This window comes from Canis aureus, chromosome 35 (genome assembly GCF_053574225.1).
Source record: "Canis aureus isolate CA01 chromosome 35, VMU_Caureus_v.1.0, whole genome shotgun sequence".
In the NCBI taxonomy this organism is placed as follows: Eukaryota; Metazoa; Chordata; class Mammalia; order Carnivora; family Canidae; genus Canis; species Canis aureus.
In genome coordinates, this window is record NC_135645.1 from 23,449,840 (window position 1) to 23,465,675 (window position 15,836).

A 15,836-nucleotide genomic window follows, 5' to 3' on the forward strand; every position below is an offset into this window, starting at 1 on the left:
AAGTTGGACACTTAACCCACTGAGCCACCCAGGCACCCCTTGCTTGCGCGTTTCAAAATTATATGTCTTCCCTTAGAATGAAAGCTGTAGCAGAACAGAAATTTAGTTTAACTACTGTATCTTTGATACTTAGAGTGCCCTTTAGCACAAATTAATATTTTTGAATGAATACATGCAAAATAGGGTTAACATTTATTTCACAAGGCTGTTGTGAGAAAATAACTAATGTAGGTAAAAACCATATTATACACTATCTCACACATGGAAGGTTCTGTGAAATTGACAGGATGAAATTCCTTTTTGAGAAATGTGAAGTTAAAAACCACATATATCTATATATCTTTCTACCTTCCTTATTCACTTTAACATTGTGACATTTATCCATATTAATGAGTGTACTTCTAGGTCATTCATTTTGTCTGTTTATGGGTATTCCATTTTTTGAATATGCCATAGTTCAACTATTTTCCTGTTGAAGAACATTTAGGTTACTCTAATTTTCCACTATTATAAACAAAGCTATGATGGACATTTTATAGCTGTATTTTGTGCACATATCAAGAATTTCCCTAGGCAATATACTTAAAAGTGGAATTTCTAGGTTATATCGTCATCTTGCACTTTGCCAGACATTGATTGCCAAAGTGCTCTCTAAAAAGGAAGGTCTATTTTATAATGTGGCTTGAATGACCAGGTTTGCATAGAAAAGCAGTAGTCTCTCAGATCTAAAATACTCTGTTTAGGAGCACCTGGCTGACTCAGTCAGAAGAGCATGCAACTCTTGATCTCAGGGTCATGGGCTGAAAGCAGTCTCTTTTTGTACTGAAATAAAGAGAAATAAAGAGAAAGATACAGTATATATAAAACTCAATGAACTGAACAAAGAATCTTGTGAAGAATTCTAGTGAATTCAAGAAGCTAGTGGATTAACTTTTCTTTTAATCAGAGAGTAAAATAGACAAAATCAGTATATTTAATAGCATATAGTACAGCATTTAATTATTCTTTTCCACCTCTGTGAAGTGTGTACCTAGTTGTTTGAGAGACAATTGAGAATTTGCAAACTGCAGAAACAAAATGGCACACAGCTTTATAAGTGACAGGAGGAGATTGGGTAAGCAGGAGTAAAGTAGACAGTATCTTGCAGAACGGAAAGCGAGACAATTCTTTAGGATTTACTTTAGCACATTTTGCTTGGTTAATATATTCCAACCTGTAACTCTTCCCTGAATTCATATTTGGCTACTCAGTATATTTACTTAAATGTCAGGGAGCCATCTCAAGCTTAATATGTCCAAGAGACCTCCTTCCATCTACTCTCTCTACTCTTTACTACCTTAGTAAATGGCAACTTTATTCTTTCAGTTACTCATGTTGTAAATTTTCCTTCTTTTTAATACTCAATCAGCAAATCTTTAGGCTCTGCTATTTGAGATATATCTGTAATCAAATCACTCATCACTCCTCCACCTCTACCACCCCAGTCCAAGTCACCAGTTCTCACGTTCATTATCAAGTCTCTTGTGCAATCTCTTTGCATAAGCTCTTATCATCCTGCAGTATGTGTGATAAGACTTTCCACACAGCACCTAGGAAGATCTTTTAAAAGCCTCTAAATTGGATCTCACACTCCTGTTCAAAATTCTCCATGGTTTCTCCTCTCAGAATAAAAGCCTAGGTCCTTATTACCACCTACAAGCTCTCACATGGCCCTTAGCTCTGCAATGTCATTTCCCTCCATTTTCTTATTTGCTTACTCATCTAGCTGTATGATTTGGTTCTTAGCTCTCTCAGGTGTCATTTCCCCAACATGCTCTTGCTTACTCTGCTCTAGCCACACCTGGCCTTTTTGCCTCCAATCTGTGAAGCAAGCTCCTGTTTTTTTTGTTTTTTTTTTTTTTAATTTTTTATTTATTTATGATAGGCACACAGTGAGAGAGAGAGAGAGGCAGAGACACAGGCAGAGGGAGAAACAGGCTCCATGCACCGGGAGCCGGACGTGGGATTCGATCCCAGGTCTCCAGGATCGTGCCCTGGGCCAAAGGCAGGCGCCAAACCACTGCACCACCCAGGGATCCCAGCAAGCTCCTGTTTAAGGGCATTCTCCCTTGCTATGTCTACACCTTGGAACAATCTTCCTCTAGATATCTGTAAGGCTTTATTTCCTTCAAGTTTCTGCCCACTTGTTTTCTGATCAGAGATCAGAGCATTCTATTTGAAAGGGCAGTCCTCTCCAATTCTTCTTCATTCCCCTAGGATTCTTTTCTCTCTCTCTCTCTCTCTCTCTCTCTCTCGTTTTTCTTTTGTTCTTTATTTCTCTTTCTGCTGCCTCTCTCTGTTTTAAGCACTTACTACCTACCCTACCAGCTGACATATACTTGCTTATTGTCTTCCTGCATTAGAATGTAAGTTCCATGAGAGCAGGGAGAAGGACTTTGTTTTGTTCACTACTCCTCTATCCTTAGTTCTTGGAATAATGCCTGAATACTAGGCATTTAAATATTTTTGTTAGGACTTTATGATTTTTGCTAAGGGCATTAGGAAGAAATGAGCAAAAGTCCTATAGCTGTATATACAGGAGAAAGATACATACAAAGCTTTTAAAAAATTATAGAGGTTTCTTGTATGATTTAAAGTCAGTAAAAGTCAATTTAATAATCATTTATAGAGAATATCCTATGCATATATGTATGTTTTCTCTTTTACAAATCAAGATGGTCCATTAAAATAAAGGAGAGAAATTAAATTTTTTAGTTTTTGAAAGAATGGATAGGATTAAGATGGCTTAGTTTTAGGAATAAGCTTGTTAGAACTGCAAAACACAGTTTTCTCGGTCAATATGCTTATTTTATAGAGAAGTGAGGCTTTCAAAGGTAAAATGACATGCCCAACGTAACTCAGGCAGTTCTAGGAGCCTGAGAGAACATTCATTTTTACCAGTGATCTTATAAATGCATAATATTTAACTGTATTTCATTAATCCACCAAAAATTTAGTGAAGGCATTTGTTAGACACTTAGTGTCTTATATAATATAGCATAGACATTTTACATGGAGTGGAATAATAGAGAACGGTATGTGATCATTAATGAGAATTTTAAATTAGATCCTTCTAGAAATTTGGATTAGGAGGTTGACACAGCTTTTATTTTTTGTTCTCAGGATGGCTATTGTTTTTAATTATTTATTTAACAATTGTGGTATAATATACTAAAATTTACCATTTTATTTATTTATTTATTTTTAAAGATTTTATTTATTTATTCATGTGAGACACACACACACACACACACACACACAGAGGCAGCGACACAGGCAGAGGGAGAAGCAGGCTCCATGCAGGAAGCCCGACGTGGGACTTGATCCCTAGTCTCCAGTATTAGGCCCTGAGCTGAAAGCAGCACTAAACCACTGAGCCACCCGGGCTGCCCAAATTTACCATTTTAACCATTTTTAGTTGTACTGTTCAGTGGCATTAAGTACATCACATTGTTGTGCAACCATTACTGCGATCCACCCACAGAACATTTTTCATGTCGCCAAACTCTAACTTTGTAACCATTAAGGGATAACTCCTCATTTCCCCTTTGCCCCAGCCCTTAGCAAACCATTCTTTCTATGAACTTGACAAGATAGTAGCAGGGGCAACAGACTCACAGATGTAAATAATTTTAATTAGCTTGATTTTTAAGGAACTCCTTTCCTATTTAGGATCATAATGTGGCTATACTGAACAATATTTTACATTCTTTAAAGGTGAATAGTAAGCTTTTATGAAAATATAATTTTACTTCATTCCTGTTTCAGCAAAAAGAAAAAAGAAAATATAACTCTAAATTTGAGAAGTTAGGGTCTAACCCCAGATTACACAGTAATACCTTATTACTATAAGCAGTCCTTGATATACTTAAGAGTTCCCTTTGTGTAGCCTATACCATTAGGAAGCATAGAATGAAAGATGCTTTAAAGCATTTAAAAGTATCTAAATCCTTTCTTTTTAAACCGTGAACATTTTATTTATTTGTTTGTTTAGAAAAACAAAACAAAGAACCTTTTAAAACATATTTTAAGAAAATAGGGATCCCTGGGTGGCGCAGCGGTTTGGCGCCTGCCTTTGGCCCAGGGCGCGATCCTGGAGACCCGGGATCGAATCCCACATCAGGCTCCCGGTGCATGGAGCCTACTTCTCCCTCTGCCTCTGTCTCTGCCTCTCTCTCTCTCTCTCTCTCTCTCTCTCTCTGTGTGTGACTATCATAAATAAATTAAAAAAATAAATAAATTAATTAAAAAAAAAGAAAATAGTGGCTATTTTGGTACAAAAGCAGCATTATTTTCTCAACACAGAATGCAATTATGAAGCTTTTTACTAAAATTTTGCCTGTATACAACGCCATTTAGTAAATTATAGAAAATAGTAGAAAATGATAAAGCTAATGAAATGACATTATATAGAAGGTTAAAAAAAAACCCAAACTAAATCCCTTCCTTCTGGTATTCCTTCTCCTTTCCTATCTCCCAGGAAAGGCTAAAATAGCTGAATTTAATCTACCTGAGGCAAAGACCTATAGAAAACAGGATTTTAGAAAGTAAAAAAACAAAAACAAAACAAAACAAAAAACAGATGTCACCAAATCTTGAGTTTCCCAAATTTGAGTATGCAACGAATTTTCCAGGAAAGTTTTAAAAAAAAAAGTTTACTGAACAATTATAAAGAGAAACATCCTGTAACCACTCTTAAAGGGCCTTCACACACTTATCCCTATCTCCAAAAGCAACCACTCTGGACTTTTATAGAAATCACTACTTTGCATCCTTTATGGTTTCATCTCTTAAGTGTACAGCCCTAGAAATTATAGCTTAGTAGTTCAGATTCATACTTAAAAAATATTTGATATGTCTTTCTTGTAAAAATTTCAAACAGATTATTAGGCTCCACTTCTAGGAGATTCTTTATTTTCTGCACAGGATTTTATTTTATTTTTTTAATTTTTATTTATTTATGATAGTCACACAGAGACAGAGAGAGAGAGAGAGAGAGAGAGGCAGAGACAGGGAAAAAGCAGGCTCCATGCACCGGGAGCCAATCATGGGATTCAATCCTGGGTCTCCAGGATCGCACCCTAGGCCAAAGGCAGGTGCTAAACCGCTGCGCCACCCAGGGATCCCTCTAGATTTTGATTCAAAAGGTCTGAGGTAGGACCTGGAGGTAGTTTTAAAAAAGATGCTCCCAAGTAATTTTGAAAACTAGATTTTTGGATTTACTGACTTTGTCCCATCCTGGATCCTATGTTTCTTGATTTGGATTATTTAGAGGTAAGTGGGTACCAAAAGTTGAAGGCTAAAGAAGATTGAGACTACCTAAAGCCTCAGTTTTACTAAACAGTAACATAAAACGAAATTTTTCTCTTGAAACTAACCAAATGAATCAAGGCAAAGAAATACTAAGTAAAGACAACATTTTAAGATAGAACACTTCATAGAAATTAGTGGTATATATACAGGATCACTTGGCTCAGCCCCAGGGCCAAACAATAATTTAGGGATCTTCGGTTAAAGGTTTGTGCAGATTCCTCCTATAGCTTTTTGTACAAAAGATTATCCATCTGCTGCTCAAATACCTAGAATTACTGAAGGTTTTCATGACTACTGGAAATAGGCTATCCCACTGCAGGGCAATTACAATTGCTGGTTATCTTCAAAACGAAGTATCTTTAAAACTAAACAACCTATACGTCTCTTTTCATGATTCACAGGTTATTTCATTTATATATGGAAGAAAACTTCCCTAATGTAAGAATTCTCGGGATTTTAAAGATAAGAATCAATTACTAATGAAAATCAAGTGAACAGCTACATAACACAGTGCTCCATATATGTTTGTAAAATCTAGGCTTTCCTGAAGCCCCTGGAAAGAAGTTCCAGATTTCTTGGTTGCTTTTGTTTTTTTTTTTTCTTTTTTTTAAAAAAGATTTTATTTATTTATTTATTCATGAGAGAGAGAGAGAGAGAGGCAGAGACACAGGTAGAGGGAGAAGCAGGCTCCCTGCAGGGAGCCCGATGCGGGGACTCCATCCCGAGCCTCCAGGATCACACCCTGGGCTGAAAGCAGGCGCGAAACCACTGAGCCACCCAGGGATCCCCTAGATTTTTTATTTTAGTTTTTAAAACAGGAAGTCAAAATGTTCACACTGCCCATCTAATCCTCTTTACAGGGGTGCCTGGGTGGTTCAGACAGTGAAGCATCTGTCTTCTGCCCAGTTCATGATCCCAGGGTCTTGGGAGTGACCCCCGTGTTGGGCTCCCTATTCAGGGAGGAGTCTGCTTCTCCCTCTCCCTCTTCCCCTTTCCCCTGCTCATTCTCTCTCAAATAAGAAAAAAAAAAAAAAAAAAACCTAAAAAAAAAAAAGCCCTCTTTACATTCATTTTGTACTTAAAGTTAATTCACTTGTGATAAGAAAGGGCCTTTTGCAAATTTTAAGTTCTCTTCAAAGGAATAGTTAATCAAAGGGTAAAATAGTTGATCAATTTCACACTGCCACTTTGTCTTGAAACTATTAAAACGATACCCATTGCTTAGAACAAAAATACAATGAATACCTAACTTCATCACTTTATATGCATTTTTAACATTTAATAAAGAACCACATGCATTGAGCTAAAACCTGTCCATCCTCTTATAAAATACCGGGTTAGTGAATTTCTAATCTCAAGTGATTTTAATTTGAAAGGCTCTATACAGCATGAGCTCAATGTACAAAAGAGAAATGATATTACTCCCATACTAACACAATCATTCACTTTTTTGGGGGGGGTGTCTTTCTTATTTTTATAATAAGGAAACTTACACCTGAGCATCATAAAACACTATAAAAGATCAGTTAACCAGTCTTTCATAAAAGAAAAAGTGAGGTTAAATGATTCTCTCAAATGTAGAAACTGAACTTTTTCAGTCCTTTAGTTGTTTGCAATGCAGTTAACTATGAGCCAGAGATGAATACTATAACAATAAAACTACTGGTTAAAAAGCAAATTTGAAAATTCTTGAGCTTCAAGTTCATCTATCTTCACGTTTTTCAAAACAAGTTCCAATTCAAAGAAACAAACTGGCTAAGTCTTCATTAACAGAAATGATATATTTGGTTCAACAAATTTCAACAATATATTTGCAAGCTGAATAATTTGATTGTCTTAGAATTTCATTTCTTATATGTTAACTTATCGCTAAAACCATTTACTTTTATGGAACCTGCTAATTTGGGTGGAAATGGGTAAGGCCTACTTACACTTTTCTTTATAATGTTCCCATGTCTCAGCTCTATTTCCATCTTTTGCAGTTAATTTTTTTCCTACAATATTTGCAAATGAATTGGGCTGGTTTGATTCCGGAGTTAAACCACTCAATTAAAAAAAAAATTGATTTATGGGGCATCTGACTGGCTCAGTCAGTGGAACATGCGACTCTTGATCTCCAGCTTGTAAATTCCAGCCCCATGTTGGGTATAGAGATTAGGTAAAAGCAAAAACAACAACAACCAAAACTAAAAAAAAAAAAGTTGGTTTGTAAGGAAACTTAAAATTCAGATATTTTTCTGTAAGCAGTGTTTGGATTTGTCAAACAGAAATAAGTTAGGGTCCCTACATGAAACGCTTGTAGTAGAGGTCAATCTCATCAAGCCCTGAAATAGTCCCGCTTTTCAAGCATGCCCGCCCCCCCTCCCTGTAAAACACTCCCCCAGCCCAAATGGGCCTTCACACCTGGGGGAGGCTCGCCCCCGCCTCCGCCTCCGCCTCCGCACGGACGGTCGGTCTCCAGGAGCTCGAGACTGCGCTCTGGCGGCCGGTCGGGCACGTTCCTGTGCGGGGCGCGGGCGGGCGCGGGCGGGCGCGGGGCGGCGGGCCCTGGGCTCCGAGCCTTCCGGGGTCCCTAGGCCTGGGCTAAACCGCCCTGAGCAATTTTGTCGGACTTCCTGCGATTACAGGTCACACATTTATTTTTATTTATTTATTTTTAAAAAAACTTCCATTTATTTATTTTTCAATTTATGATTTTTTATTAGAGTTCATTTGCCAACATGGAGCTAACACCCAGTGCTCATGCCAAGTGTCCCCCCCCCCGTGCCCGTCACCTAGTCACCCCCACCCCCTGCCCACCTCCCCTTCCACTACCCCTCGTTCATTTCCCAGAGTTGGGGTTTATTTTATTTTATTTTTTTTTAGACTTTACTTATTCATGAGAGACAGAGAGAGGCAGAGGGAGAAGCAGGCCCCATGCAGGGAGCCCGACGCGGGACTCGATCCCGGGACCCCGGGACCACGCCCTGGGCCGAAAGCAGATGCTCAACCGCTGAGCCACCCGGGGATCCCAAGATCACACATCTTAAAAAATTACTCCACTATAGACATCGTGGCCAAGGAAATAGGACAATTTTCTATGCTGCCTCTTTCCAAGACCTCAACAAAACAAAACAAAACAAAACAAAACATCCCCCCCCCCAGAAAAAAAAAACATTCTAAAAAAATACCAGACTGGGTGTCTCGAGAACCGGGCCGGTTCCTAAGTACTGTAATAGAAGTCGAACGAATTCCAGCTCAAGCCACAGCCGTCGACGTCCTATTACCTCCGCAATTTTTTTTTTTTTTTGCATTTCATGTTTTTAAAAAAGCGAGGTCTAGTGGTGTTTCCCCCCCTAGCCTAAAAATGACGAATTTGAATTTTATTTATTTATTTATTTTTTTACGAATTTGAATTTTTAAATAGACCCTCCGTTACTGGGTCTTCTCCCAGCGGGCCGAGAGGATTCCCCCTCCAAATGCCCATCCAGCGGCCGCGCTAACTGATGCGCTTCGGTCCTTTTGTTGGAGTTTGAGGACAAGTATGAAGGAGAGATCGTGCATAAGGTGATACCCCAAAGGAGTATGTTGATTTCATCCTTTTATGTCGCGAGTGAGTGACACTTTCTTCTCTTTTCTCTGGGTCACCTCGAGCGAGCCCCTGGACTGCAGGAATTTCCTAGTGTCAGTTTTCCGGCTGCCCAGTCCTCAAAGTCAAGGGAGCCTCCGACGACGCGGGGCTCTAGCGATCCGCGCGACCTCACTTTCCCACAGGGGCACGGGCCGTGAGGAAGGCGCCGCCGGAAGAGCCGCTGGAGGTGACAACCCGCAGGGAAAGCTCGTCCCGGGAAGCGACTTCCGGGTGGGGCGGGAGGGGCAGCTGACTTCCGGTCTGAGCTCGGCGACGGCTCTTGCGCAAGCGCCGTTCGCACCTTCCTGGCTTCCCCCCTCCCCTCCCCCTCCCTCCCCCAGCCGAGGGGTCTTGAGGTGACAGCTACTGCGACTGCGACTCCGGCAGGCGGAGGAGAAGATGGACAAGGGGAAGGCCGGGCGGCGGCGATCTTCATCCGGTGAGAAGGGGTCAGGGGAGGCTGAGCGCATTCTCCTGTACCTTTGGGCAGATGGGAGGCGCCGGCGGCCGGTCCGCGGCCCAGGGCTGCGAGGGCTCGCGCGGGGGCTCGGCTGGGGCTCGCGCCGGCGGCGGGGGCGCGCACAATGGAGGGCCCCCGGCTCGCCCCCGCCCCGGGGTCGGCCGCCGCGGCCGAGCTGTCACCGCAGCCTGGGCCGCGCTCCCTCCCGAGCCCGCGTCCGCTCTCCCTGCTGCGGCGAGCGCCTAGCGGCGGCGCGGCGGCCCGGGACCTCCCCGGCGGTGGCCGCCCGCGCCCTCCTGCCACGCCTTCCTCCCCGGCGCGGGCCAGCCCGGCGCGCGTCCAGCGCTCGCCCCACCTGCTCCCCTCTCCTGCGATTCTCGGCGTTGCGGGGTTCGGGCCGCCTCTTCTCGGGGCAGGGGGCAGCGGCGGCCGAGGGGCAGAGGCGGGGCTTGCTGCTCGGCACCCGGCCCCTCGCTCGGATCGTGGCTGCACCCCGGGCTTCGTTCTTCTCCACAGGCCCCGTTCGCGACCTTCTTCTTTTCCGAGCCTCTTGCTGCTGCTTCCACAAGTGGTTTGAAACGTCGGACAAAGGATTTGAAGCCGTGCCCCCATTGTGTTTTTATTCCCAGCGTATTTTTATTTTTGAAATTGCGTGACGGCGTAAGTGTGCTGAGTTTGGGGTACTACATCTTGGAAACAAAATGTGGAGTTAGGAGACGAGGTGGAGCTCCTCCCAGGAACAAGTTTTTGTCCAAGACTTTATCCACTAAGAGTACCTCAGGTCCTCGTGGGAAGTCCTGTGGACGAACCAGAGGAGGAGAGGGGGAGGACTCTAGTAAGCTCACGGGCTAGGACACAACCTAACACCCCGATGAATAAGTGGTTTCGTTTCATTTTCTCCTTCTTTACGGTATCGTTTGCAGAGACAGCCTTCATTCCAAATTCATTAGGAGTCTCGAGGCAGTGCATCTCAAACGTTTTTCTGCCTTATTTGCAAAGGAGAAGTGAACAGGATTTGTGTGCTATTGCTTGAAGAAGTTAAAAACCTGAATCCCCCTCCCCTTTCTAAAGATTTTATTTATTTAGTATTTATTCATGAGAGTCACAGAAGCAGAGACATAGGCAGAGGGAGAAGCAGGCTCCATGCAGGGAGCCCGATGCGGGACTCGATCCCGTGTCTCCAGGATCACGCCCTGGGCCTAAGGCAGATGCTCAACCGCTGAGCCACCCAGGTGTCCCCAGAAACCCTTTTCATAAGCAACTATTGTTATCACTTGTGTGTGTGTGTGTGTGTGTGTGTGTGTATTCGAGGGATATTCTTTGCTTTTGAAAGTAAATGTTTTACATACATATAAGTATAGGCCTCCAATAGATCAATGTTTTTTTTTTTTTAATTTATGATAGGCACACAGTGAGAGAGAGAGAGGCAGAGACACAGGCAGAGGGAGAAGCAGGCTCCATGCACCGGGAGCCCGATGTGGGATTCGATCTCGGGTCTCCAGGATCGCGCCCTGGGCCAAAGGCAGGCGCCAAACCGCTGCGCCACCCAGGGATCCCCTCAATGTTTGTTTTAATAGATATTTTTTTCTCCTCTAGGACCTTAATGTAAGATTTACATGTTAGGAAAATACACATTGTTTATCTGGTGTCTTTTATGTGCTTTCTAACGACTTTACGGATTATTGTTCTTCAGTTTAAGAGGCACAGCCTTTTTTCAATAAGTGCATTTCATCTTGGCTTAAAACATTTTTTTTTTTTTGAGGTGGGGAGCATGCAAGATATTAACCTGGTCCTTCAACAAATCCCATCTCCTTTCCCTTATTACATTTAGAGTTATTTACTTATTACAGTTAACTTGATGCAAGTGGTTGTGGGAAGTAAAATTTGAAAACAAAGCTGTTGTTTCTTTAAAACCATGGATGTTTATGTTAATTAACCCCCTGGAGAAGATTTCTTTTCCCCTGATGACTTTCCTTTTGGAGCGGTCCTTTCTCAAAAATAATTGTATAAAACCCATTCTCAAATCTAAATATTACCTAGCTGTTCTCCCATATTCATCTGGTTTTAAGAGATAAATATTAATTTTTAAGAATAATTATAAATACTGTATATTTAATTTTCACATAAATTATCAAATAAAACTACCGGCCAGTTGGTTTGAAGGAATCCTGGGTTCTGTGTGAGATTTAATTTTTTTTTTTTTTTTTTTTGTAATGATAGTCACAGAGAGAGAGAGAGAGGCAGAGGCAGAGGGAGAAGCAGGCTCCATGCACCAGGAGCCCAATTTGGGATTCGATCCTGGGTCTCCAGGATCGCGCCCTGGGCCAAAGGCAGGCGCCAAACCGCTGCGCCACCCAGGGATCGCCCTGTGTGAGATTTATATGCATGTATTTGTCCTTTCATTAGGAGTGGTTGCTAACTTGAACTCCTGATTGGAACTGACGTTTATGGTCATCAGGATTTCATAATTCCCAAAGAGAGGAATTTGATTAATAAAACAGGAAGAATTCTAAATTGGAAGGTGGATAGCAGTAGAAAGAAAAAACATGAAGTTTTGAAGTTTCCTCTGTGAGGCTGCACTAGGTTTCCCTAAATGGTCTTCTAAATAAGGAAGAACTGTGAAGGGTTATAAAGTGTATTGCTTAGAACTCTTAGTTATAGGTAGCAGAAACCCAATTCTGACTGGGTTAAGCTAAACACAAAACAAGAATTTATGGACTCATGTAACTGATAACTGTTTAAGAGTGAGATGGCTTCCAGCCTGGCTGTATCTGCTTTAGGCCTTGGTTGTTAGGGTTATGGTCTAGGGCCCTCTGGGTTCCCTGAGATTCTTTTGAGTCTCTGAGGCCAAACTGTTTTTGTAATAATTCTAAGATGTTTTTTTTTTTTTTTTAATTTTTTATTTATTTATGATAGTCACACAGAGAGAGCGAGAGAGGCAGAGACACAGGCAGAGGGAGAAACAGGCTCCATGCACCGGGAGCCCGATGTGGGATTCGATCCCGGGTCTCCAGGATCGCGCCCTGGGCCAAAGGCAGGCGCTAAACCGCTGCGCCACCCAGGGATCCCCTAATTCTAAGATGTTGTTTGACTTTTCCTCTTATTCTCCTGCATATGTACTATATCATAAAAAATTAAATGCAGAAGCACATGGGAGAAAACAGGTATCTTTTATTAAGCTGGACATTAAAGAGATTTGCAAATAGGTAAAATAATGCCATTCTTTTCGGTATTTTTTAAAAAATACTTTTTCCCCCATAAAATACTTTAGCCATGTTAGCATGCAAGGAATTTATTGTTTTTAAATGAATTGGCAAATATTTTAAAATTAAGAGAAACATTTAATAGGTAAAATAATCACAAAAGCTAATTACCTTACTTTTCTGGAATGTGGCAATGAATCAGGAATTAAGCACAAAACACTTCTGAGCTGTGAGAGGAGAGATTACAAAATCTGTATGCTAAAGTTCACTCATGTGAAACTTCTCAAGCTTTTTTTCAGAGTATATTGAATCTACATTTTAAAATTATTTGTAACCCCAATGAGTATGAATACCTTACTTCCAAGTTCACAGCATATCAAAAGCAGTAAATTAAATGAGACACATATTAAAAAAATATCTGACACTAGAGACTGGTCCACTGACAGTTGAATGAAATAATAATTAAATGCATCGGTCATTCAAGGGAGAATGACTATTAGAAGCCTTTAACAACACCAAAAGTATAACAGAGTCATAGATAACCGCTTTTTTTTTTTTTAATTTTTATTTATTTATGATAGTTAGAGAGAGAGAGGCAGAGACACAGGCAGAGGGAGAAGCAGGCTCCATGCACCGGGAGCCCCATGTGGGATTCGATCCCGGGTCTCCAGGATCCCGCCCTGGGCCAAAGGCAGGCGCCAAACCGCTGCGCCACCCAGGGATCCCGATAACCGCTTTCAAATGAACCTTTGAATTAAACAGGATAGTTCAAGTGAATTTTTTTTTTTTTTTGAAGATTTTATTTATTCATGAGAGACACAGAGAGAGAGAGAGAGGCAGAGACACGGGCAGAGGGAGAAACAGGTTCCATGCCGGAAGCCTGACACTTGATCCCAGGTTTCCAGGATCACACCTGGGCTGAAGGGTGGCGCTAAACTGCTCAGCCACTGGGGCTGCCCATTCAAGTGAATTTCAGCTTTTCAACTGATTGCTTCAGGCAATATCCTAGGAAATCTGTGTTCACTTTCATTTAAATTAAGGATACATGTTTTTTTGAGTATTTTCAGTACTAAACAGTGTACTAAGAATTTTACAAGCTTTAATTTTTTCAAAAGCCCCATGATGTGGTTATTATCTCTGATTTACAGATGAGGAAACTGAGATTTAGGGAGGGTAAGCAACTGTTAACATAAGTAAGAAATAGCTGAGATTCAAATCTGGTCTTTCTGATTATAACATAATGTAATTTTAACTAATTTTACTGTCCCAGGACATTAATGAGTCTTACTTGGAAAAGATAAGTTTCCATGGAAAATAAATATGAGAACAGTAGTTATAAGAAAATTTTATTTAAGGCAGGAGTTTTAGAGCCTTTTGCTATTGTACATTGTACCTCTTCAGGAGAGTAGCTGAGCATGCAGTGTTATTCAAACCTGCTTGAATTTGAAACTTCCCTGGCCCAGTTTCATCTTGAGGGTCTAGTCCCGTGATGATACAATTTTTTTTCAGTAGGCTCAGGTGATATTTTCATATTTTACATTGCAACTGTAATGAACCATGACTGAGGTTCAAAATCAGAATCTGCAATTAATCATGATAAAATGACATTATTTGCATAGATGTTAGCTGAAGCCATTAGAACGAATGGAATTACCCACAGAAGTTACAGAGTGAGAAAAGTCTTGACTCACATATGTTTAATTTCAAAGTAGGGAGGAAGAGGCATCAGTAAGCAGATAGGCAAATTAGGAAACATAGGTTTGGAAGCAAGGGAGGAGAGTGAAAAACAATGTAGATTAGAGAGTTAAAATAGTGTGAGGGTGCTGAATTTGGCAATTAGGAGGTCACTTGTACCACTGGTTTTTGTAGGGACAAAAGCCAGATTTCAAGAGGCTGAATGAAGCAGGGAAAATGAAATGTAAAAAGATTTCTGAAACAGGATGGAGTAGGAAATTAGGTAGAAAGGATTTTTTTTTCTTCTTAAGACTCTAAGAGACTTAAATCAGGTTGGTAGGGAGTGGGAAAGAGGTGAGTGGAGAAGGATATTAAGTAGGAGATGATTGATGGGGTGAGGTTTCAGGAAAAATGAGAGATTGGAATCAAAAGATAGTTTCTTGAGAAATGCAGAAAGGAGGGAAGATGGATAAAGATATAGATACATTTTGAGAAGTTAAGGATATTGCATTCATGGCTTCTTTTTTTTTTTTAATTTTTATTTATTTATGATAGTCACAGAGAGAGAGAGGCAGAGACACAAGCAGGCTCCATGCAGGGAGCCCGACGTGGGACTCGATCCCAGGTCTCCAGGATCGCACCCTGGGCCGAAGGCAGGTGCCAAACCGCTGCGCCACCCAGGGATCCCTGCATTCATGGCTTCTTAAGTGAAATAGGAAAGATCATCTTTTGAAAAAGGACTTTAAAGTGGTATTAGTAGCTCAAAATGAACGAGGTGGTCAATTAGGCATGAATAAAGGAGTTGTTAAATAAATTTGAAAGTCATTAAAACAAGTATGAGTTTTGTAGTAGTAGTAGTAGTAGTTGCAGTTACTATTATATTACTTTCTTTAGCAGTGCTAACAGTCTAGCATCAAAAATTTGGAAAAAAGAATTTAGTTTTACTTAGGGTTAAAGGGTAGGACAATATAAAGGGGAAAAATGGGTTTAATGTTAGTGAGGAAATGAAAGGGTCAAATAACTGGGGGTTGTAAAACGAGAAGTTCACTTTTGAGAACTTGGGCAGTACAGCGGTTTTCCTTAAATCCATTCACAAATGAATGTTACCGAAATGAGGATGTGTAGAAGTTTGTTGGAGTAAATTAAGGTGAGTCCATTGTTTTGAGTGAATTGATTTATGGAAGCTTTAGGGCTTCAGGATGATGGTAAATTTTAGAGGTAGAGAAGAAAAATATGAATAAAGTATCAGAACTCTAGGAATGTTGGAGAGGGTATTGGGTCAATACATTGCAATCACAAATATGGGTGAAGTAATATTTCCAACTTAGGGAATTTTAAAGGAGGAATTTTGCAATAAAGAAAAAATATTAATTGGGAGTGGTGGTGCTAGGAAGAGATTGTTAATACCTACTCCTGATTTTGTGAGAGAAAAATCTTGAAAGAGCCTTAGAAAAATAGTGTAGTCAATAAAAAGCTAGGATTCAGCTAAACAAGGGTGGAGGAAAAGTTCCAGGAAAAGATTCAGAATTTAAGAACG

General features: G+C 40.8%; 2 protein-coding genes across 9 annotated transcripts in view; one reads left to right on the forward strand and one right to left on the reverse strand.

Moving 5' to 3' along the window:
- LOC144305549 (putative protein ARB2BP) overlaps positions 1–8,969 on the reverse strand; it is a 12,929-nt gene extending 3,960 nt beyond the window's left edge. The window contains exon 1 of the mRNA XM_077884481.1: positions 8,523–8,969. Coding sequence (XP_077740607.1) covers positions 8,523–8,645 — 123 coding nt within the window. The 5' untranslated portion in view covers positions 8,646–8,969. The remainder of the gene's footprint in view (positions 1–8,522) is intronic.
- Positions 8,970–9,256: 287 nt separating this feature from the next.
- Positions 9,257–15,836, forward strand: part of SENP7 (SUMO specific peptidase 7) — a 139,864-nt gene continuing 133,284 nt past the window's right edge. For 7 of the 8 annotated variants that reach the window (XM_077884469.1, XM_077884468.1, XM_077884473.1 and 4 more), the window contains exon 1: positions 9,257–9,401. In XM_077884469.1, coding sequence (XP_077740595.1) covers positions 9,362–9,401 — 40 coding nt within the window. In that variant the 5' untranslated portion in view covers positions 9,257–9,361. The remainder of the gene's footprint in view (positions 9,402–15,836) is intronic. The other variant, XM_077884474.1, reaches the window with a different exon arrangement.